Source organism: Procambarus clarkii, chromosome 30 (assembly GCF_040958095.1).
Source record: "Procambarus clarkii isolate CNS0578487 chromosome 30, FALCON_Pclarkii_2.0, whole genome shotgun sequence".
NCBI lineage: Eukaryota > Metazoa > Arthropoda > Malacostraca > Decapoda > Cambaridae > Procambarus > Procambarus clarkii.
In genome coordinates this window covers 37,180,391-37,203,392 of record NC_091179.1, presented here as the reverse complement: position 1 = coordinate 37,203,392, position 23,002 = coordinate 37,180,391, and the positions used below count along the sequence as shown (strand labels likewise).

The 23,002-nt window shown below is 45.4% G+C and overlaps 1 protein-coding gene across 1 annotated transcript; it reads left to right on the top strand.

Moving 5' to 3' along the window:
* Positions 1–4,841: 4,841 nt before the first annotated feature.
* On the top strand, positions 4,842–22,136 carry LOC138370054 (uncharacterized). The gene is made up of 4 exons (XM_069333831.1): positions 4,842–4,972; positions 7,427–7,550; positions 9,910–10,099; positions 20,995–22,136. The coding sequence occupies exons 1-4, from the start codon at positions 4,842–4,844 to the stop codon at positions 22,134–22,136; spliced, it is 1,587 nt and encodes a 528-aa protein (XP_069189932.1).
* The last annotated feature ends 866 nt before the right edge of the window (positions 22,137–23,002 follow it).

The following is a 23,002-nucleotide window of genomic DNA, read 5'->3' as shown; positions in this document are numbered from 1 at the left end:
CTCCAGTGACTACACCCAGCCAGCCAACTCCAGTGAGTACACCCAGCCAGCAAGCTCCAGTGACTACACTTAGCCAGCCAACTCCAGTGACTACACCCAGTCAGCAAGCTCCAGTGACTACACCCAGCCAGCCAACTCCAGTGACTACACCCAACTATCAGGCTCCATTGACTACACCCAGCCAGCAGGCTCCAGTTACTACACCTAGCCAGCAAGCTCCAGTGACTACACCCATCCAGCCAACTCCAGTGACTACACCCAGCCATCAGGCTCCAGTGACTACACCCAGCCAACAGCTCCAGTGACTACACCCAACTATCAGGCTCCATTGACTACACCCATCCAGCAGGCTCCAGTTACTACACCCAGCCAGCAAGCTCCAGTGACTACACCAGAAACTGGGCCCCCAACGCCGCCCACACCACCCCCCCAATCCCAACACAGGAACAAACCCTCCTCCCACGGTGGAATATGATGAAATAAAAACCCCATATACCACCTTAACCGACAAGGACAGGAAACCTGGACAACGGCAGACCTCCCGAAGAATGGCTACCGCCCACGAGTAAACCGGAGGGGTGCAGAAGGCCACCTTCCGACAAACACTGAAATCCACCAAAAAGCTAAACCTAATACAGCAATAATAAACATCTAAAGCATTGAGCCCCCCACCCCGCACTAACCCTTGACACAACGAGACCTAGAACAACGCCCGAGCCCTAGTAAACACATCAGGAATACCCACCCCACCCTCCCATACAGCCAACACCAGCGTCGACCGACGAACCGAGTGGTAATGACCCCACCATACATACCGATAGACCTGGCGTTCCAACCCTAACGCCAGCCCGCGATCCAGGTGGAAGCATCAGCCACGAACCAGACACGTGACAAAACCTTACAATTATCAAGCAGCGCCCGCTAATAAATTGTCAATGGGCGTGCAGCCAACAACCCAATCGCAACACCGACACTACGAGAAACAGCAATCCCAATTACAGGTCAAGGACCGCTCATAGGAAGCGAACCAGGTAAGCCCCAAAACCCGCATAGAAGAGACATCCGGAAACCAAGACCCCACCCACACACGGCGAGAGGACCACCCACCGAGACCCAGAAAACCGGATTTCTAACGATTGACCCGGGCCCCAGTAGCCAACTCAAACCGCTCAACCACGACTTGGACAGCCCCAACAGACCCCTCCGAGGCCACGAACAGGACAGTATCATCCGCATAGCCGCAGATGGGCAACAAAGACCAGACGGCAGCCGGGGGGGAGGGGGTCGATCAACGGACATGCCTTGACCGCCCGAAAAAAAGGCTCCTGAAATATAACATACAGGAGCATAGGAAGCGGACAACCCTGCCGCACCGAGCGATGAATAGGGAAAAAAATCACTCAAAAAAACCATTACCGCAAACCCGACTGCAACATTGCTCGTACAACATGCGCACCCAAGGAACAAACAAAGGCGGAAACCCCAGTCGCTCCAACACACGAAACACAGAAGCGAGCAACACACGGTCGAATGCCTTCGACCAATCCACACAAAGCATCACCGCCGACGAGCGGGAGCCTGACACGTACAGGAGCACATCGCGAAACAACGCATTGCATTGCAACAAAGACCTACCCGGAATACCACAAAACTGCTCCACAGAGACAACAGACGCCACAACACGGCGACACCGACCAGCTAAGACCTTAGACAGGACCTTGTAGTCCACATTCAACAAAGTAATGGGCCTCCAGTTCGAGAAGAACCGCAAATCGCCCGGCTTCGGGAGGAGCCGCATAATCCCAACGCATTGAGACATAGGCAGAACGCACCCCCGAAGACAAGGGGGTGCGGACCGACCACCTCCAGAAGAACATCCCACAACACATCCCAAAAGGCGACATAGAACTCAACAGGAAGACCATCCGAACCCAGCACTTTCCTGGAATGAAACGACCGGACCACCACAAAGAGCTCCGCTGAGGAAGCATCATCCACCAGACTAGCACAATCTGCAACGGACAACCCAGGAACGCACCGACCCAAGAAGTCCTCCGCATGCGCGGCGTCCCCAGCCACCTCCGCAGAGAGCGCAGCCAAATCCTGCCGAACATAATGCAACACACCATGGGTGTCCAAAAGAACTGACCCATCCAGCCGGTGCAGGGCCGTAAAAAGAACAGAGTCCCACGCAGCCCGTACCTTCCCTAAAAGAAATGGAGAGATCCATTCCCCATCCACACGCTCACTCACACAAGCATGCAAACGAACACCCTCTGCCCATTCACTCCGTAATCCCCAAATACGTGCCTTACATTCCGCAATCTCATCAAAACAATCAACCCCAGCATTGTACCGCACATACAACCTTGAGAGCCGCGCCTGCAACAACCGCAGCAAACCAAAACGCCCAGCAGCCTTGTGTTTGGCAACCACGCGAAAGAACAAATGACACCGCACCTTACACCACTCCAAGACAGACGGAAACGCACACTGCCGGGCCCGACCCCAACCCACTAACCCCGAAACTGACGACAAACCCGCGGACACCATCACAACCCACAATTCAGCTTCCACCACCCCGCACCTGACTGAGCACACCAATCCGGACCACCACCAAACTATGGTCCTAGAATGCAACCGGGACAGTGTGGAAATCAAACACCGTACACTCCCCGCCAGTGACATACACCCTATCCAGCCGCGAACGCACCCCACGCGCAGCAAATGTAAATGACAAGTCGCCCCCAAATACCACAGCAGCGTCTCGGAAACCGCAGGAACGCACCACCTCCAGCAGCGCACCCGAGACATTCTGCGGACGAGCGCTACAACAATCCCGCGCACTCGTCACACAATTAAAATCCCCCCAAAAATTCATGCCCCACGTATCATGACGCAAGAAAGGGAAAAGCCCCATCTGAAAAATCTTCTCCCGCTCCCGACGGCGCCCCGCCCTGAGGGGGCGCACACCATCAGGAACGGAATGACAACCCCCAAAAACTCCACCCTCACAAATAACACCCGCCCATCCTTGTCCATTTCCGTGTGAAGCACAGAGAAGGAAGCCCTCCGAGAACACAACATAAAAGTCCCCCCGAAATGTGTCCTCGGCGGCTTGAGCACTACATGAAAATGCACACTCAAACACTGCAACACGGACACATCATGAACATTATGCTCTGAATGAGAGCCACATCCACACGTTGCTCCCTCAGAACATCCAACAGGCCCAACTGGACCCCAAGAGCATTCAAACCCTGAACATTCAAGGACGCACATACAACAGAGGGCACCATCGGGACAACCTCAGGACACCCTCAACCCGTCGAAACCCACCGGCCGCACATTAGCCTGGACCTCAAGGCGCACACAGAGATCGACACCAGGCACCGCACTGAGCCCCATGGAGGAGCCCTCTGCCGGAGCCTCAGGGGCCCCTGCCAACCAGAACATGGGCTGAATCTCCCCGACGCCCATCCTTAGATAACACGACCACCAGGGGCAACAGCCCACGAAGGGGAGCCACTGGAAGGGGGCACAACTTCCAAGAGGAAGACACAACGGCGACGCCCATGCCCTCATCCTCCATTGCATCACGGCCCTCCGCCCACAACCGTCGAGGCGACGCAGCCTGAGCTGAACGACGGTGCTTAACATGAGACTGCTGATCGTCAGATCTATGGCCCCAGCAAGGGGCGCACCAGAAGAACCCGTCGCAGGCGGCCCCATAGCCGAGGCTGCACGCCCACGCGGAACAGAAGCCTCCACAGCACGGGGCATATGTCCACCACCACGCCAGGAGACTGAAGACGGAGAAGGAGCAGGCCCAACCGGCGGGAGAGCACACTCCAGCACACAGGGGGCATCCATCATGGACGACACGGCAGACGCAGGCGAAGACAGACCATGGGGCGAGGAGCCCATGGAAGGCGACGGGGGAGTCGATGCAGAGACAGAGGGCAGGGAAGAGGGCACACTCACCACAACCCCGGCAGCCCCGGGAAACAGACAACCGGCGGCAGGGGAGGCAGGCACTACCCCATCAGCAGCATCCAAGGACGGCACGGAAGCAACCGGCTGCGGATGCACCTCCGCAATCACCAAATGGAGAATACCTGAGGCACGAGCCCCCAGATCCACAGAGCACACCGGTGTGTCAGACTTATCAGGGCCAGAGGGAGCACCCACCGAAACCGCCGCAGGAACCACACCAGGCACCAGATCAGAGCGAGTAGGCGACGAGGAAGCTCTACGCTCATCCAAGCAGGGGAAGTCACCTTCCAAAAAAACCGAGGGAGCCTCAGCACAATGAGCGTCACAGCCGGCCACCACATGGCCATCAGCACCACACTGGAAACAGGTCCGTGTCTGGCCCTGATAAAAGACCCGGAGCGAGAACCCACGATACAAAAGTCTGGACGGAACAGGCGATGTAGCCCACATAACAAGCGTACGAGTGCCCGTACGTAGCCCGCGCAGCCGGCCGGCACTCAAAAGAGTTGAAGCGGTGAAACACTACCACACCATATCTTGCAAACACCGCCCTCAGCTCATCTGCGTAGACAGCCACCGGCACACTATGATCGCTCACATATTTCACGGCCCCCCAGGGATCCGAAACATCTACAGACACAGCCGAGGTAGAGATTGGAACCGTGCGGCCGTCCCAGCGCGCCACAAACTCCCGGTACAACAGACTCGAGCGGAAGGACACCGCCACCCGAGTAGGAGACAGCTTTTCCAACCCTAACAAATCCTGAACGTCCACTTTGAGCTCATCGATGACCGCAATTTCCACTATCGGCCAGTCTACAGCCCCAGAAAAGTCGAGGCACGCCATGACAACCCCCCTGACATGGGAGACACCACCAACAACCATACCGCCAGCCGGGTCCTGCGACCAGCGGGCGCACCGCACCACAACCCACACCCGCCTCCACGCAACACCAGGCAACAACTGGCATGTCAGGTGAGCACGTCTTGACCCCTTGGTGGTCAGCGAGCGAATCACCATTTATTATATCCAGTATTAACAGCCAACACAATTCAGAACACTTCAACACAGAGGCCACATTCGCTTACACCGAAGATCACAACAAATGAGTGCAATATTCACTCTCATATACCTGCAGCTCCTTTGAGCATTGGCAACTACACCCCACCAGCCTCACACACGCCGGCACAGTCTGAATATTCCTGGCAGCAGCCTGCGGAACTTGCATAGAGATTTGGTGAACAGGTTGACTGAATTTTGGGTATTATTTTCTCGTCGAAGTTAGTTTTGATATATTGTGGGTTTGGTAGCAAGCCGAGCCTAGCATTGTTAGGTCTAGGGTTAGGTTTGGGCTGAAATTACTAATTGCCGTAGTGTTTACTTACACCGGCTAAAGAACTAAGCTTAATTTGAGTCGTCGGTTCGAACGTAACAAAGTTGAATTAATTATAAAAACAGATTATCATTTGCATTAGAAAGTCAGTAATTTGTAAACCAATTCTCGCTTTTGCGAAATACCTATATATAAATATTCAAACGTTCGTTGTGTTAACAAACTGTTTTTTGACAAATAGATTACAAATAAAATAGGGAAAGGTATTATGTGGTTGTCTGCTGGTGTGTGGTGGTGGATCACGAGGACCACCATACATCTTGTCATATGATGTTGTGGATTAAAATTTGGAGCTTCGGCCTCACAAGCGTTGGGTCGACGGTTCGAGTCTCCTAGAGCCCCGGTGAATAGAATGTTGTGGAATGGTGCTCTGGGTGATGTCCTGGTGACCGTCTATTGTTAGTGTGATGCCGCCCCACCCGATTAATGTCTCAGATAGAGCAATGAAGGTGAGGATGATGAGTTAATTCTTATTCAATTTATTGAACAATTCGCGTTATTTGTCATTTCATTTCTTTATTATGTACCCCATACCCATCCCCGTGGGTGGCGGTGGAAATGGTTATAAAGGTACATAATCTGTTCAGGAACTGAACCCTATTGTTAGTTTAGCTCAACAACATGAAAGTCTTATAAAGCTAGCTACACAATTGTTAATGTTACATACACATGTGCATATATACACATTCATGTACACATATTCATATACAAATCATTAATCTTTTTATAACACACGTGACTCAACAAGAGGCTCACAACAGTCACTATACAAGGTTCTTTACATCTATGGTGAGTCACACAGTTACTGGTCTTGCTCCACACCCACCCAACTGGGCGGCAGCTTTACAGTCGTGTGCAGGCTGCACCCAGTAAGCAAATTTTGGATACTTCGCCAAGACTCCTGGCAGTATATCATTATGACTGAAGTACTTACACATTTCTTGGACTCAATTGATGGTGTTATCTCTGAATTCTGCGATTTTTTACATTCGTTTATGTAATGACGGACAGAATATACATTTTCAGACAGAATATACATTTAGTCAAATCTACATCAGCAGATGATGCAAATTCTTGTAGCCGAGCCTAAGCATAACAGCAGTAACATCTAGAAGTCTGCTAACCTTATTGGATGACCCATAGACGTGCGGTTCTTCCTGCATAATGGAATGATGATAGACGAAGTAACTGGTGTGAATTTCACTTTGCATCAAGTCTAAGAGATTTTGTTGTATTGCAAGAATACAAGATTTTCTTGTATTGCAAGAAAACGAGAATTGCAAGAATTTTGCAATTCGCACTATTTGCATTGAAAAGTTACTTATATTGCTTCAAGTTCTGCCGACTCACATAAACTTAACATAAGAACTCTGGCAAGTAAGTCTTATTGGCCCACGCAGAGCTTACGGGAGCTAGCAAAAAGGAAGAATCTCCCTATGGCAACGCTTGCCATATAAGTACCCCATTAAGTGGCTTAAGTAGCCTCGAAAATGCACTCTGGACCTACAGCCATTATAGTAAGCATCTACCTCAAATTATGCATAACAAAATAACCATTTCTGAGCCTCGGAGGGCTGAACGGGCGCGTCCATTATGGTCTCCAGCAAATTGGATTGCCTCCCCTTCATGGAGATGGAGGTGGTACGGAATAGCTTTAAAAGTTACAGAATAAAATGAAAGACGAGCAGAGTAAACCTGCATGTAGTAGTCCCAGCCACCACACACTGGTCGAGGACTTACTGATGAATCTCGTGTGTGTGTGAGAGGTCAAACATCTTTGTGGATAATAATTATACATGCTATGAGACAAAAAAAATAAGACAATAAACTCAAAAGAAACAAAAAACTCACCTATATTGTCAACATGCAAATAGTGCAATCTAGATGACGATGAGATGTATTAACTTTCTCAATTGTAAACTACGAAGACACTCTTTTATCACCACTGTTTGTTCTGGCATCTTTACACCATAACAAGGAATTTGTGTTAGCTTAATCTTATAAATTCCTGTCTTATCGTTGTCTCCTGTTTACAGCAACACCTGCGGCAACACCTGCAGCAACACCTGCGGCAACACCTGCAGCAACACCTGCGGCAACACCTGCGGCAACACCTGCGACAACACCTGCAGCAACACCTGCGGCGACCTCATGAACACCGTTTGGGAATTATCACGTCGAATAGAATTCCAGCATCACACCATGTTTACATATATTATATGGAATTCTAGCATCACACGTTGATGATAAATGTTAGATAAAATTGCAGCATCACTCCATGATGATGATAGATGTTAGAGAGATTTCAAACTTCCATCCACGACGCTGACAAATAAACTTTGAGAATATTGTCCGGGATCATTATAGGAAATAACAGCTGCAAAGATCAGTCAGGTCACGTTGTGTAGGTTATGGTAACCAACGTACTAAATACAACCTAATATAAGAAGTAGCGACTCACAAATATCCCAAATTTACTGTGTATTGGCACGAAAGGTTTGATGGATTACTTCAGTTCATATAGTTCTGGTATGGTTAGGAGGACGAATTTTGAACGGAGTGGTAAATCAAAAGACCCAACTCAATAGACGGGGTTAATTTGTTTTTATTCAATTTTTGACACGGTTTATTAGTGAAGTTTAATTTCATTTCATTAAATTTAATTTTATTTTAATTTATTTAACAATTGACAATGACTATTTTTACTAGCCTCGCAGCACTAGGCAGCTGGAGATGGTAACAAGAATATCTTAGTCATTCCTTATAGTTCAAACTGGATACATTAGTTCAGAATAATATTTACATTTTGTGTTTTTTACGATATAAGGGCGTCAATAAGTTCTGGAGGTAGCCTATGGCCTTACGCGTCAGATTGGCCAGAAACACTTAATATTTTACGATTGAAATATTCCGATAACGAGCTAATTTTCTGCTCCTCCTCGTCTCTTGTCTCCTGTCTCCCTCTCCCGTCTCCCTCTCCCGTCTCCCTCTCCTGTCTCCCTCTCCTGTTTCCCACTCCTGTCTCCCGCTCCCGTCTCCCCCTCCCGTCTCCTCCTGCCTCTCTCTCTCTCCTGTCTCCCTCTCCTGTCTCCCACTCCTGTCTCCCTCTCCTGTCTCCCCCTCCTGTCTCCCTCTTCTGTCTCCCTCTCCAGTCTCCCTCTCCTGTCTCCCACTCCTGTCTCCCTCTCCTGTCTCCCTCTCCTGTCTCCCCCTCCTGTCTCCCTCTCCTGTCTCCCTCTCCTGTTTCCCACTCCTGTCTCCCTCTCCTGTCTCCCTCTCCTGTCTCCCTCTCCTGTCTCCCTCTCCTGTCTCCCTCTCCTGTCTCCCTCTCCTGTCTCCCACTCCTGTCTCCCTCTCCTGTCTCCCACTCCTGTCTCCCTCTCCTGTCTCCCACTCCTGTCTCCCTCTCCTGTCTCCCACTCCTGTCTCCCCCTCCTGTCTCCCACTCCTGTCTCCCTCTCCTGTCTCCCACTCCTGTCTCCCCCTCCTGTCTCACTCTCCTGTCTCCCTCTCCTGTCTCCCTCTCCTGTCTCCCTCTACTGTCTCCCACTCCTGTCTCCCACTCCTGTCTCCCTCTCCTGTCTCCCTCTCCTGTCTCCCACTCCTGTCTCCCTCTCCTGTCTCCCTCTCCTGTCTCCCACTCCTGTCTCCCTCTCCTGGCTCTTGCATTTCCTGACATCATGTCATTTCAGGAAGTCTAATTGATGTCACAAACGTTGTAACCAAGAGTGTTCTGGATGTTAGAGTTGCGTTACACAGATGTAACCACAAACATTTATGAGTTAAGCGTTACACAGATGTACACACATTTATGAGTTAAGCGTTACACAGATGTACACACATTTATGAGTTAAGCGTTACACAGATGTACACACATTTATGAGTTAAGCGTTACACAGATGTGCACACATTTATGAGTTAAGCGTTACACAGATGTACACACATTTATGAGTTAAGCGTTACATAGATGTACACACATTTATGAGTTAAGCGTTACGCAGATGTACACACATTTCTGAGTTAACGATTTCTGTTACCGTAGATCCTTTACTAAGACCTACTCTTCCCCAGAGGTCTTTACCTCACTCTCCTTTCATCTGCTCTCCAGCAATTTATGTCTGGACTTCAATTACTCAGCTAAAGCTCTCTTCTGCTCCCCAGTTTATCTTCCCCTAGACCCGCCTGGAATCTTGTAACTTTGTTAAACTGAAGGAAAGAAACCAAGAATGCGAGCGTGTGGTTGAACAGCCAAACTTTTGAGTGGAAACTCGCATTACGCTTCTGCAGAAACTCAGGATTCGCCGAGAAGCTTGACAGAGGCACAAGCGAGAGAACTGGGAAGTTTATAGAGAAAGCGATAGAAAGTATCCAGTGTGAGAAGTCGCCCACTTTCTAATACATGGAAAACGGAACCGTGGTGCCAAAATGGAGATGAACAGATCTGAGCGGAAATGAAAGCTGGCGGTTGGAGAACAAAAGTGTTATACATCTTATGATATTGATAAAGGTGATTTTACAGCTGGCACATAATTGTCAAATGGAGCATTTAGGTGTTAGAAAGAGCTTGAGCAAGGTGCAGGAGCAGTTTGATATGCTCGGTGTAGTACCTGATGTGAGCAACTACGGTAGAAACTGCCTGCCATGGCACTGGCCAGTCAAACTGCAATTAAGAAATTCCTTAGCACCTCTCAAGCCTGAATCAGCATTCGGTACCTGGTTTATGGGGTTCTGGGAGTTCTTCTACTCCCCAAGCCCGGCCCGAGGCCAGACTTAACTTGTGAGAGTTTGGTCCACCAGGTTGTTGCTTGGAGCGGCCCGCAGGCCCACATACCTACCACAGCCCGGTTGGTCCGGCACTCCTTGGAGGAATAAATCTAGTTTCCTCTTGAAGATGTCCACGGTTGTTCCGGCAATATTTCTTATGCTCGCTGGGAGGATGTTGAACAACCGCGGACCTCTGATGTTTATACAGTGTTCTCTGATTGTGCCTATGGCCTCCCTGCTCTTCACTGGTTCTATTCTTCATTTTCTTCCATATCGTTTACTCCAGTACGTTGTTATTTTACTGTGTTGATTTGGTACTTGGCCCTCCAGTATCTTCCAGGTGTATATTATTTGGTATCTCTCTCGTCTTCTTTCTAGTGAGTAGATTTGGAGAGCTTTGAGACGATCCCAATAATTTAGGTGCTTTATCTCGTCTATGCGTGCCTCATATGTTCTCTGTATTCCCTCAATTTCAGCAGTCTCTCCTGCTCTGAAGGAGGAAGTGAGTACTGAGCAGTACTCAAGACGGGACAACACAAGTGATTTGAAGAGTACAACCATTGTGATGGGATCTCTGGACTTGAAGGTTCTCGTAATCCATCCTATCATTTTTCTGGCTGACGCAATACTTGCTTGGTTATTCTCCCTAAACGTTAGGTCGTTGGACATCATTATTCCCAAATCCTTGACATGCTGTTTTCCTACTATGGGCAGATTCGATTGTATTTTGTACCCTGTATTATGTTTAAGATCCTCATTTTTGCCGTATCTGAGTACCTGGAATTTATCACCGTTAAACATCATGTTATTTTCTGCTGCCCAATCGAAAACTTTGTTAATATCTGTTTGTAGTTTATCAATGTCTTCAGCAGAGGTAATTTTCATGCTCGTTTTTGTATCATCTGCAAAGGATGACACGAAGCTGTGACATCCTGTGGTACACCATCCGGTGTACTATGTGATGGTACATGGTGGATTTCGCTGGTCCGCTGGCTTCTATCAAAGCAGGAAATAAGTACCTGTTAACGATCATGTGTTCGGCGTAGAGTTACCAGGGAGTAATAATACTAGTTCGCATTGTTACATCAAATGTGCTAATAAACGGGCTGCAAAATTTGCTTTCTCCGGGATAGCGATGCCAAGAAAAGGGGCAGATTGACTTAGAAACTATGATCAGTTGATCAAAGTCTTGGATGTGAAGCACGAACATGCTCCCCCACTCCCCTCCCACTAACCCCAACTCCCCCCTCCCTCACTCCCTTCCCAACACCATGAAAATCTGAGAAAAACGATGTGGTAATACTGACTCAACGATTAATAAGTGCAATTTAACATTAAACGTTAATCGAGCACGTTAAGCCCTCTGGGGTCACTACATTAACACACGTAGTCATCTTATCGTGTCATAATCTCCTGAGAGTTAACTGTTCCGAGCAGTGAGCTCAGTGGGACGAGGCCATTCACTCAGTAATATTTGCGATACGTGACTCACTTGCGCCCTCTCAGCTTGTAATTGGCCAGGAGATACACAGCCCCATCACAGCACGGGGGAGCCGCACACCACAAGCCATGGTGGAATTAAGCCAGCGAATCACGCAACAGGAGGCTTACGTGTCACAGGATAATACGTTCACTGGTAATAACGGCTAAGAATCTGCAGACGCAATCCAAAGAAATAGTCCCACCAATCCATAGTGCGCCTGGCAGTATGGGTTCGAGGTACTTCTGGAGTGTGGAGTTTGCATATACGCATATACGCCTGGGGGACCATTCAGGCTTGTTCGCATTTGTGTTGCTCACGTGGCCTCCCAGAATGAGGTGATTTGATGAAATACCATGCCCAAGATTACCATCAGAGCGCCGGCGGGATGATGGGTAAGGCAGGTCCTAGTTAACAATGGCTTCTCCAATGGTTTCGTTGAAGACATCATAAGAAGGAAGGTGAAACGCCATGCAACCTCTGAAGAGACAACTAACACAACACCTGTACCCCCTATTAGACTATTTTACAGGAACTTCTTTTCCACAGCTCATAAAACGGAGGAAAGGGTCCTGAAAGATATTGTTAATAGAAACGTTATCCCTACAGACAAAAGTCAGAAGATACAATTGACGATTTACTATAAAACCAAGAAAACGGCCAACCTACTCATGAGAAACTCTCCAGACACAAAGCAGAACGCTTTAAAAGAGACCAATGTTGTCTATGCCTTCAAATGCCCACTTGGAGATTGTAAGCCTCAAAGAATTCAGTATATAGGCAAGACAACAACATCTCTTTCCAGGCGATTAACGATGCATAAGCAACAGGGCTCCATTAAGGAACATAATATCTTCCCACAACCAGACCATCACCAGATAAGTCTTAACAAAAAACACGGAAATCATCGATAGATACAGCGATAGCAGGCGGCTTGATATCTTCGAGGCACTACACATCAAGAAGTCGACACCAGCAATCAACAGCCAATTAATGCACAACTATATTCTACCCACTTCAAGACTCTGCACCAATATAGAAGCATCAAGAAATATGGGCCAATAGGCCCTTTGCAGTTACTTCCATTCATCCCTTTCACTTACAAAATATTATACCCATTGTTTCGTGTTCTGTCTAGTGTTGAAAGTTTGATTTCACCTCATCCAAAACTGTTGTAACATATCACCTCACCCAAATGCAGGTATAAAATCAAAGCTGTTTAAACTCTGTTTAGTGTTTGCAGGTTATAGTTGTGTGTGTATAAACTAAAGTCTTTGAAAATGTAATAAGTTATTACCAAACACATTCAAGTGTCGCGTCAGACTAGAAATAAAAATGAATTTTGGAGAATTGATTTTTCAATTACCATCAACAGTGAAAAGAACCATAAGAAATATTGAGAAAATTTGTGTTAGAATTATTAAGCTTACTTTTTCAGTCATATATATATATATATATATATATATATATATATATATATATATATATATATATATATATATATATATATATATATACATATAACTTTTTTAGACACCAACCCACCAGGAGACTCGAACACTGGCCAACAAGGTGGCAGTTGCATGCTGTATCCACTACACTATACTTCAAAGCCATTAAGAGAGGTAGGAATTCTGGGGTATTTAGCCAACCAGAACCCCAATCCTCTCCCAGGCAATGAGATAGTGTGGGACCTCGAATGCTCTTTCATCGGTTCCTGTTATATGGGAAAACTCAGTGCCAAATGCTTAATGCACAGACTACCCTATTCCAGTAGCTGAAGTTTATAACTTTTTTAGACACTCAACCCACCAGGAGACTCGAACACTGGCCAACAAGGTGGCAGTTGCATGCTGTATCCACTACACTATACTTCAAAGCCATTAAGAGAGGTAGGAATTCTGGGGTATTTAGCCAACCAGAACCCCAATCCTCTCCTTAATGGCTTTGAAGTATAGTGTAGTGGATACCTTAATGGCTTTGAAGTATAGTGTAGTGGATACAGCATGCAACTGCCACCTTGTTGGCCAGTGTTCGAGTCTCCTGGTGGGTTGAGTGTCTAAAAAAGTTATAAACTTCAGCTACTGGAATAGGGTAGTCTGTGCATTAAGCATTTGGCACTGAGTTTTTCCATATAACAGGAACCGATGAAAGAGCATCCGAGGTCCCACACTATCTCATTGCCTGGGAGAGGATTGGGGTTCTGGTTGGCTAAATACCCCAGAATTCCTACCTCTCTTAATGGCTTTGAAGTATAGTGTAGTGGATACAGCATGCAACTGCCACCTTGTTGGCCAGTGTTCGAGTCTCCTGGTGGGTTGAGTGTCTAAAAAAGTTATAAACTTCAGCTACTGGAATAGGGTAGTCTGTGCATTAAGCATTTGGCACTGAGTTTTCCCATATAACAGGAACCGATGAAAGAGCATCCGAGGTCCCACACTATCTCATTGCCTGGGAGAGGATTGGGGTTCTGGTTGGCTAAATACCCCAGAATTCCTACCTCTCTTAATTGCTTTGAAGTATAGTGTAGTGGATACAGCATGCAACTGCCACCTTGTTGGCCAGTGTTCGAGTCTCCTGGTGGGTTGAGTGTCTAAAAAAGTTATAAACTTCAGCTACTGGAATAGGGTAGTCTGTGCATTAAGCATTTGGCACTGAGTTTTCCCATATAACAGGAACCGATGAAAGAGCATCCGAGGTCCCACACTATCTCATTGCCTGGGAGAGGATTGGGGTTCTGGTTGGCTAAATACCCCAGAATTCCTACCTCTCTTAATGGCTTTGAAGTATAGTGTAGTGGATACAGCATGCAACTGCCACCTTGTTGGCCAGTGTTCGAGTCTCCTGGTGGGTTGAGTGTCTAAAAAAGTTATAAACTTCAGCTACTGGAATAGGGTAGTCTGTGCATTAAGCATTTGGCACTGAGTTTTCCCATATAACAGGAACCGATGAAAGAGCATCCGAGGTCCCACACTATCTCATTGCCTGGGAGAGGATTGGGGTTCTGGTTGGCTAAATACCCCAGAATTCCTACCTCTCTTAATGGCTTTGAAGTATAGTGTAGTGGATACAGCATGCAACTGCCACCTTGTTGGCCAGTGTTCGAGTCTCCTGGTGGGTTGAGTGCCTTAAAAAGTTATAAACTTCAGCTACTGGAATAGGGTAGTCTGTATATATACATATATATATATATATATATATATATATATATATATATATATATATATATATATATATATAATATATATATATATATATATATAATATATATATATATTATATATATATATATATTATATATATATATAAAATATATATATATATATATATATATATATATATATATATATACATATATATATATAAAATATATATATATATAATATATATATATATATATATATATATATATATATATATATATATATATATATATATATATATGCGAACAAGCCTGAATGGTCCCCAGGACAATATGCAACTGAAAACTCACACCCCAGAAGTGACTCGAACCCATACTCCCAGAAGCAACGCAACTGGTATGTACAAGACGCCTTAATCCACTTGACCATCACGACCGGACAAAATGAGGTGATAGCCGAGGCTATTTGAACCAACCCACCGCCGGCACTCGGATAGTAATCTTGGGCATAGCATTTTACCAAATCACCTCATTCTTTGGGGCACACGTGAGGAACACAAATGCGAACAAGCCTGAATGGTCCCCAGGACAATATGCAACTGAAAACTCACACCCCAGAAGTGACTCGAACCCATACTCCCAGAAGCAACGCAACTGGTATGTACAAGACGCCTTAATCCACTTGACCATCACGACCGGACAAAATGAGGTGATAGCCGAGGCTATTTGAACCACCCCACCGCCGGCACTCGGATAGTAATCTTGGGCATAGCATTTTACCAAATCACCTCATTCTTTGGGGCACACGTGAGGAACACAAATGCGAACAAGCCTGAATGGTCCCCAGGACAATATGCAACTGAAAACTCACACCCTAGAAGTGACTCGAACCCATACTCCCAGAAGCAACGCAACTGGTATGTACAAGACGCCTTAATCCACTTGACCATCACGACCGGACAAAATGAGGTGATAGCCGAGGCTATTTGAACCACCCCACCGCCGGCACTCGGATAGTAATCTTGGGCATAGCATTTTACCAAATCACCTCATTCTTTGGGGCACACGTGAGGAACACAAATGCGAACAAGCCTGAATGGTCCCCAGGACAATATGCAACTGAAAACTCACACCCCAGAAGTGACTCGAACCCATACTCCCAGAAGCAACGCAACTGGTATGTACAAGACGCCTTAATCCACTTGACCATCACGACCGGACAAAATGAGGTGATAGCCTCAGGGAGTATGGGTTCGAGTCACTTCTGGGGTGTGAGTTTTCAGTTGCATATTGTCCTGGGGACCATTCAGGCTTGTTCGCATTTGTGTTCCTCACGTGTGCCCCAAAGAATGAGGTGATTTGGTAAAATGCTATGCCCAAGATTACTATCCGAGTGCGGGCGGTGGGGTGGTTCAAATAGCCTCGGCTATCACCTCATTTTGTCCGGTCGTGATGGTCAAGTGGATTAAGGCGTCTTGTACATACCAGTTGCGTTGCTTCTGGGAGTATGGGTTCGAGTCACTTCTGGGGTGTGAGTTTTCAGTTGCATATTGTCCTGGGGACCATTCAGGCTTGTTCGCATTTGTGTTCCTCACGTGTGCCCCAAAGAATGAGGTGATTTGGTAAAATGCTATGCCCAAGATTACTATCCGAGTGCCGGCGGTGGGGTGGTTCAAATAGCCTCGGCTATCACCTCATTTTGTCCGGTCGTGATGGTCAAGTGGATTAAGGCGTCTTGTACATACCAGTTGCGTTGCTTCTGGGAGTATGGGTTCGAGTCACTTCTGGGGTGTGAGTTTTCAGTTGCATATTGTCCTGGGGACCATTCAGGCTTGTTCGCATTTGTGTTCCTCACGTGTGCCCCAAAGAATGAGGTGATTTGGTAAAATGCTATGCCAAAGATTACTATCCGAGTGCCGGCGGTGGGGTGGTTCAAATAGCCTCGGCTATCACCTCATTTTGTCCGGTCGTGATGGTCAAGTGGATTAAGGCGTCTTGTACATACCAGTTGCGTTGCTTCTGGGAGTATGGGTTCGAGTCACTTCTGGGGTGTGAGTTTTCAGTTATATATATATATATATATATGTCGTACCTAATAGCCAGAACGCACTTCTCAGCCTACTATTCAAGGCCCGATTTGCCTAATAAGCCAAGTTTTCATGAATTAATGTTTTTTCGTCTACCTAACCTACCTAACCTAACCTAACCTAGCTTTTTTTGGCTACCTAACCTAACCTTACCTATAAATATAGGTTAGGTTAGGTAGGGTTGGTTAGGTTCGGTCATATATCTACGTTAATTTTAACTCCAATAAAAAAAAATTGACCTCATACATAGAGAAAAGGGTTGCTTTATCATTTCATAAGAAAAAAATTATAGTAAATATATTAATTCAGGAAAACTTGGCTTATTAGGCAAATCGGGCCTTGAATAGTAGGCTGAGAAGTGAGTTCTGGCTACTAGGTACGACATATATATATATATATATATATATATATATATATATATATATATATATATATATATATATATATATATATATATATATATATATATATATATATTATATATATAATATATATATATATATATATATATATATATATATATATATATATATATATATATATATATATGTCGTACCTAATAGCCAGAACGCACTTCTCAGCCTACTATTCAAGGCCCGATTTGCCTAATAAGCCAAGTTTTCATGAATTAATGTTTTTTCGTCTACCTAACCTACCTAACCTAACCTAACCTAGCTTTTTTTGGCTACCTAACCTAACCTTACCTATAAATACAGGTTAGGTTAGGTTAGGTAGGGTTGGTTAGGTTCGGTCATATATCTACGTTAATTTTAACTCCAATAAAAAAAAATTGACCTCATACATAGAGAAAAGGGTTGCTTTATCATTTCATAAGAAAAAAATTATAGTAAATATATTAATTCAGGAAAACTTGGCTTATTAGGCAAATCGGGCCTTGAATAGTAGGCTGAGAAGTGAGTTCTGGCTACTAGGTACGACATATATATATATATGTCGTACCTAGTAGCCAGAACTCACTTCTCAGCCTACTATTCAAGGCCCGATTTGCCTAATAAGCCAAGTTTTCCTGAATTAATATATTTACTATAATTTTTTTCTTATGAAATGATAAAGCAACCCTTTTCTCTATGTATGAGGTCAATTTTTTGTTATTGGAGTTAAAATTAACGTAGATATATGACCGAACCTAACCAACCCTACCTAACCTAACCTAACCTATATTTATAGGTAAGGTTAGGTTAGGTAGCCAAAAAAGCTAGGTTAGGTTAGGTTAGGTAGGTTAGGTAGACGAAAAAACATTAATTCATGAAAACTTGGCTTATTAGGCAAATCGGGCCTTGAATAGTAGGCTGAGAAGTGCGTTCTGGCTATTAGGTACGACATATATATATATATATATATATATATATATATATATATATATATATATATATATATATATATATATATATATATATATATATATATATATATATATATATATGTCGTACCTAGTAGCCAGAACGCACTTCTCTGCCTACTATGCAAGGCCCGATTTGCCTAATAAGCCAAGTTTTCATGAATTAATATATTTTCTCTAATTTTTTTCTCATGAAATGATAAAGCTACCCATTTCATTATGTATGAAGTCATTTTTTTTTATTGGAGTTAAAATTAACGTAGATATATGACCGAACCTAACCAGCCCTACCTAACCTAACCTAACCTATCTTTGTAGGTTAGGTTAGATTAGGTAGCAGAAAAAGTTAGGTTAGGTTAGGTTAGGTAGGTTAGGTAGTCGAAAAACAATTAATTCATGAAAATTTGGCCTATTAGGCAAATTGGGCCTTGCATAGTAGGCTGAGAGGTGCGTTCTGGCTACTAGGTACGACATATATATATATATATATATATATATATATATATATATATATATATATATATATATATATATATATATATATATATATATATATATATATATATATATATATATATATATATATATATATATTAAAAATATGACTAAAAAAGTAAGAAAATATGACTTTATATATATATATATATATATATATATATATATATATATATATATATATTTGGCTGTCGCACATCACAACGTGAATCCAGCTGCGAAAAATAAATATTTTTGTGAGGACTGTCGAGTTTGAAAATTTATTTGGCCTCTATTTTTCCAGCGTTCAGTGAGAAAAATATAATTGGTCTCCATGGAAGAGCGTACGTTCTATATTTACAGAACATTCGATATTCTCCAATCATTCCGATTGTCTGCTAAAAAATAGCTAACCGCTAAGCACAATATAATAGTTCATAATAATTATCACAAACCATCATCTAGACATGGATAATATTTGCAGTAGCTATTGAACGAACGTACAGAAATAATCTGTTGTATCCTGGAACGTTCACGTTTTGTGGTATTAGTTTTATAGAGGACAAAAGGAACAACCGTAAACTTTCTTAGTCTTAGTATAGCCTATATATGTACTAAATGTGGTCTAGGGCGACATTTAGTACAAAGAGGAAGTGAAGACGTGTCTGTCCGTCGTGTTATCCGTCCCGCTCTCATAACACAAGCACTCTCAACACTAGAGTTCTTAACACAAGTGCTTTCAGCAGCGTTCACAAAAAGGCGTTCTCAACACCAGCGCTCTCAACACCAGCTCTCTAAAGACAAACACTCTCAACACTAGCGCTCTCAATGCAAGCGCTCTCAAAACAAGAACGCTCAATCCAAGCGTTCGCAACACCATCACTCTAATCAGCAGTGTTCTCTGCACAAGTGCTATCAACACCAGCGTTCTCAACACCAGTGCTCTCATCATCAGCTCTCTCAACACAAGGGCGTTCAACACCAATATTCTTAAAACCAGCGTTGTCAATATCAGCGTTGTCAACACCAGCTCTCTCAACACCAGCACTCTCAACACCAACGCTGTTAGAACCAGCACTCTAAACACTAGCGCTCTCACCGAAAGCGCTCTCATAACCTGAACTCTCAACACAAGCGATCTCAAGACAAGTGCTCTCAACAACAGACGTCGAGAACCAGCGCAATCATCTTCAGCTTTCTTACCACCAGCTCTCTCAACCCAAGCGTTCTAAACACCAGCGTTCTAAACACCTGCGCTCTGAACACCAGTGTTCTCAAAAACAGCGCCTTGAACAACAGCTACTCAATACCAGCGCTTTAAACACTTGCGTTCTCAACACCAGCGTTCACAACACCAGTGCTCTCAACACCATTGTTCTCAACACCAGCGTTCTCAATACCAGCGCTCTGAACACCAACGCTTTCAACACTAGCGTTCTTAACACCAGGGTTCTCAACACAAGCGCTCTCCATACCAGTGCTCTCCACACCAGCTCTCTCAACTCAAGCGCTCTCAACACCAGCATTCTCAACAACAGTGCTCTCAACACCAGAGTTTTCAACACTGGTGCTATCAACATAAGCGCTCTCACCACCACTGTTCTCAACACCAGAGATCTCAATACCAGCGCTCTCAACAGCGTTCTCAACACCAGCCCTCTTAACACCAGCGTTCTCAACGCCAGCTCTCTCAATCCAAGGCTCTCAACACTAGAGTTCTCAACACTAGCGTTCTCAAAACCAGCGTATTTGAACAACAGTGTTCTCAAAACCAACGCTTTGGACACCACTGCTCTCAACACCAGCGTTCTCAACTCCGGCGCTCTCAACACCACGCTTTCAACAACAGCGCTCTCAATACCAACGCTCTCAACACCAGCGTTTTCATCAACAGACTTTTCTACACCAGGGCTCTTAACTCTAGCGCTCTCAACACTAGCGCTCTTATCAAGCTCTCACAACACTAGCTCTCTCAACACCAGCGTTCCCAACACCAGCGCTTTACCCACTCAGATGCTCTCTATATCAACGCTATAAACACCATCGTTCTCAACACCAGCGCTCTCAACGCAAGCTCTCTCAAAACCAGCACTCTCAACTACACTGTTTTCAACTCCAACGTTCTCAACACCAGTGATTATCATCACCAGCGTTCTCAACACCAATGTTCTCAACACCAGCGTTCTCTACACCAGTGTTCTCTACAGGAGCGCTGTCAATACAAGCACTCTCAAAACTAGATTTCTCACAATAAGCGCTTTCAAAAGCGTTCTCAACACATGCGTTCTCAATAACAGCACTCTCCCTCTGCACCAGCACTCTCAACACCAGCTCTCTCAATGCAAGGACTCTCAACACCAATGCTCGCAACACCAATATTCTCAACACGAGTGCACTGAACACCTGCGTTCTCAACACCAGCGTTTTCAACGCCCGAGCTCTCAACACCAGCGCTCTCAACTCCATCGCTCTCAACAAAAGCGCTCTCAACACCATCGTTCTCAACACCAGCACTCTCAAAACCAGTGCTCTCAACACTAGTGGTCTCTTCACCAGGATTTTCAACACCACCGCTCTCAACAACTACGCTCTCATTCCAGTGTTCTCGACATTAGCCCTCTCACCACCAGCGGTAAACAATAACGCTCTTAACACAAGGGTTCTCAACACCAGCGTCATCAACACCAGAGCTCTCAACACCAGCATTCTCATCACCGGCGTTCTAAACACAACTGCTCTCAATACCAGCGCTCGCAACACCTACGTTCTCTTCCCCAGCGCTCTCAACTCCAGCGCTCACAACACCCACGGTCTCAACACCAGCGCTCTCATCCCCAGTGTTCTCAACACCAGTGTTCTCTACACGAGCGCCCTCAATATCAGCTCTCTCAACGCAAGGGCTCTCAACACCAGCGCACTTAACATCAGTGTTCTGAACACCAGCGTTCTCAACACCAGTGTTCTGAACACCAGCGTTCTAAACAACAGTGTTTTCTACACCAGCTCACTGAACACCAGGGTTCTCAATACCAGAGTTCTTAACACCAGTGTTCTCTACACCAGCGCTCTCAACACAATCGCTCACAACACCAGCGCTCTCAACCCCAGTGTTCTCAACACCAGCGCTCTTAACGCCATCGTTCTCAACACAAGAGTTCTCTACACCAGAGCTCTTAACACAAGCGCTCTGAACACCGGTGTACTCGTCACTAGCGTTCTCAAAACAAGTGCTTTCAATACCAGCGTTCTCGAAACTAGTGTTGTCAACTCTAGCGTTCTCATCATCAAGGTTTTCAACTCAAGCGCTTTTAACACCAGCGCTCTCAACAACGGCTCTCTCAATATCAGCGTTCTCGACATTAGTGTTCTCAACACCAGCGTTCTCAACATCAGCGCTCTCAACACAAGCGGTGTCAACACAATTGCTTTTAGCACCTGAGTTCTTAACACAATCGCTCTCACCACCAATGCTTTCAACACAAACATTCTCAACACAAGCACTCTTAACACAAGCGCTCTCAGCACAATGTTATGATCTCAGCCTACAGGAGAAACGAGTCTCCCCTTGAGAGTTATTCAACAAGCCTGACCTAACCGGAAGGTCTAGGAAATATAGAGGCGATAACACAGATGTAAAATAGTTCGTTGGATTGAAATAACAATTTAAGATTATGGGCAGTGCATAAGGAAACAGATAAATGACTGGTTAGGATATGTGGATAATTTGCTGGAGACGTGAGGCTCGCTTCTGGAGGGCTTTGACCTCACTTGAGGCCAGACATCGCAGGGGAAAAGCCGCGCTCCGTTGAGCTCCCGTCAGAAAGGAACCCCTAGTGATATATCTCGAAGAGAAGAGAAGTGTGCAGACGTACCAGCTGTGGAATCGAGCTGGGGACGTGTGGTCTCAAGTCCTGGGCGATGAGGAGTGTTTATTAAACCGCCTAGAGACATTTTCGTGGGCTGTGTGGAGCGCCCTGACCGGACTCCGTCAGAGGGATAGCGCCCTCGACTAGACAATCTGTGGTAAGCACGATATACGCCAGTTCATAGTGATTGTTTGTAGTTGGTCGTGTGCCCAGCGACAGTAGCAATGTTTATTGATAAGTTAGACATGTTTAGGTGAGGCAGAAAGCCTGATATAAGAGAGTGGAGAGGGAGGAACATGGAGCGACATCCGTCTCCTCTGAGCGCTGGCAGGCAACTGAGGGAGCCCGGCGCCCAACTGGGGAGTCCACTCTCACAGTATGTAGAGGACAGATAGAGGTTGGAGGCAAACATATTGTGTGATTATTTTTGTTTGTATGT

What these genes read in the sequence shown, in the direction of transcription:
- LOC138370054 (XM_069333831.1), top strand. Translation starts at nt 4,842, where the DNA reads ATGACAACCCCCCTGACATGGGAGACACCACCAACAACCATACCGCCA. An exon ending in GCGGCGACCTCATGAACACC is followed by an intron (nt 7,551 to 9,909) that starts GTTTGGGAATTA and finishes GTGATTTTACAG; the next exon opens with CTGGCACATAATTGTCAAAT. An exon ending in CAAGCCTGAATCAGCATTCG is followed by an intron (nt 10,100 to 20,994) that starts GTACCTGGTTTA and finishes TCTCAATAACAG; the next exon opens with CACTCTCCCTCTGCACCAGC.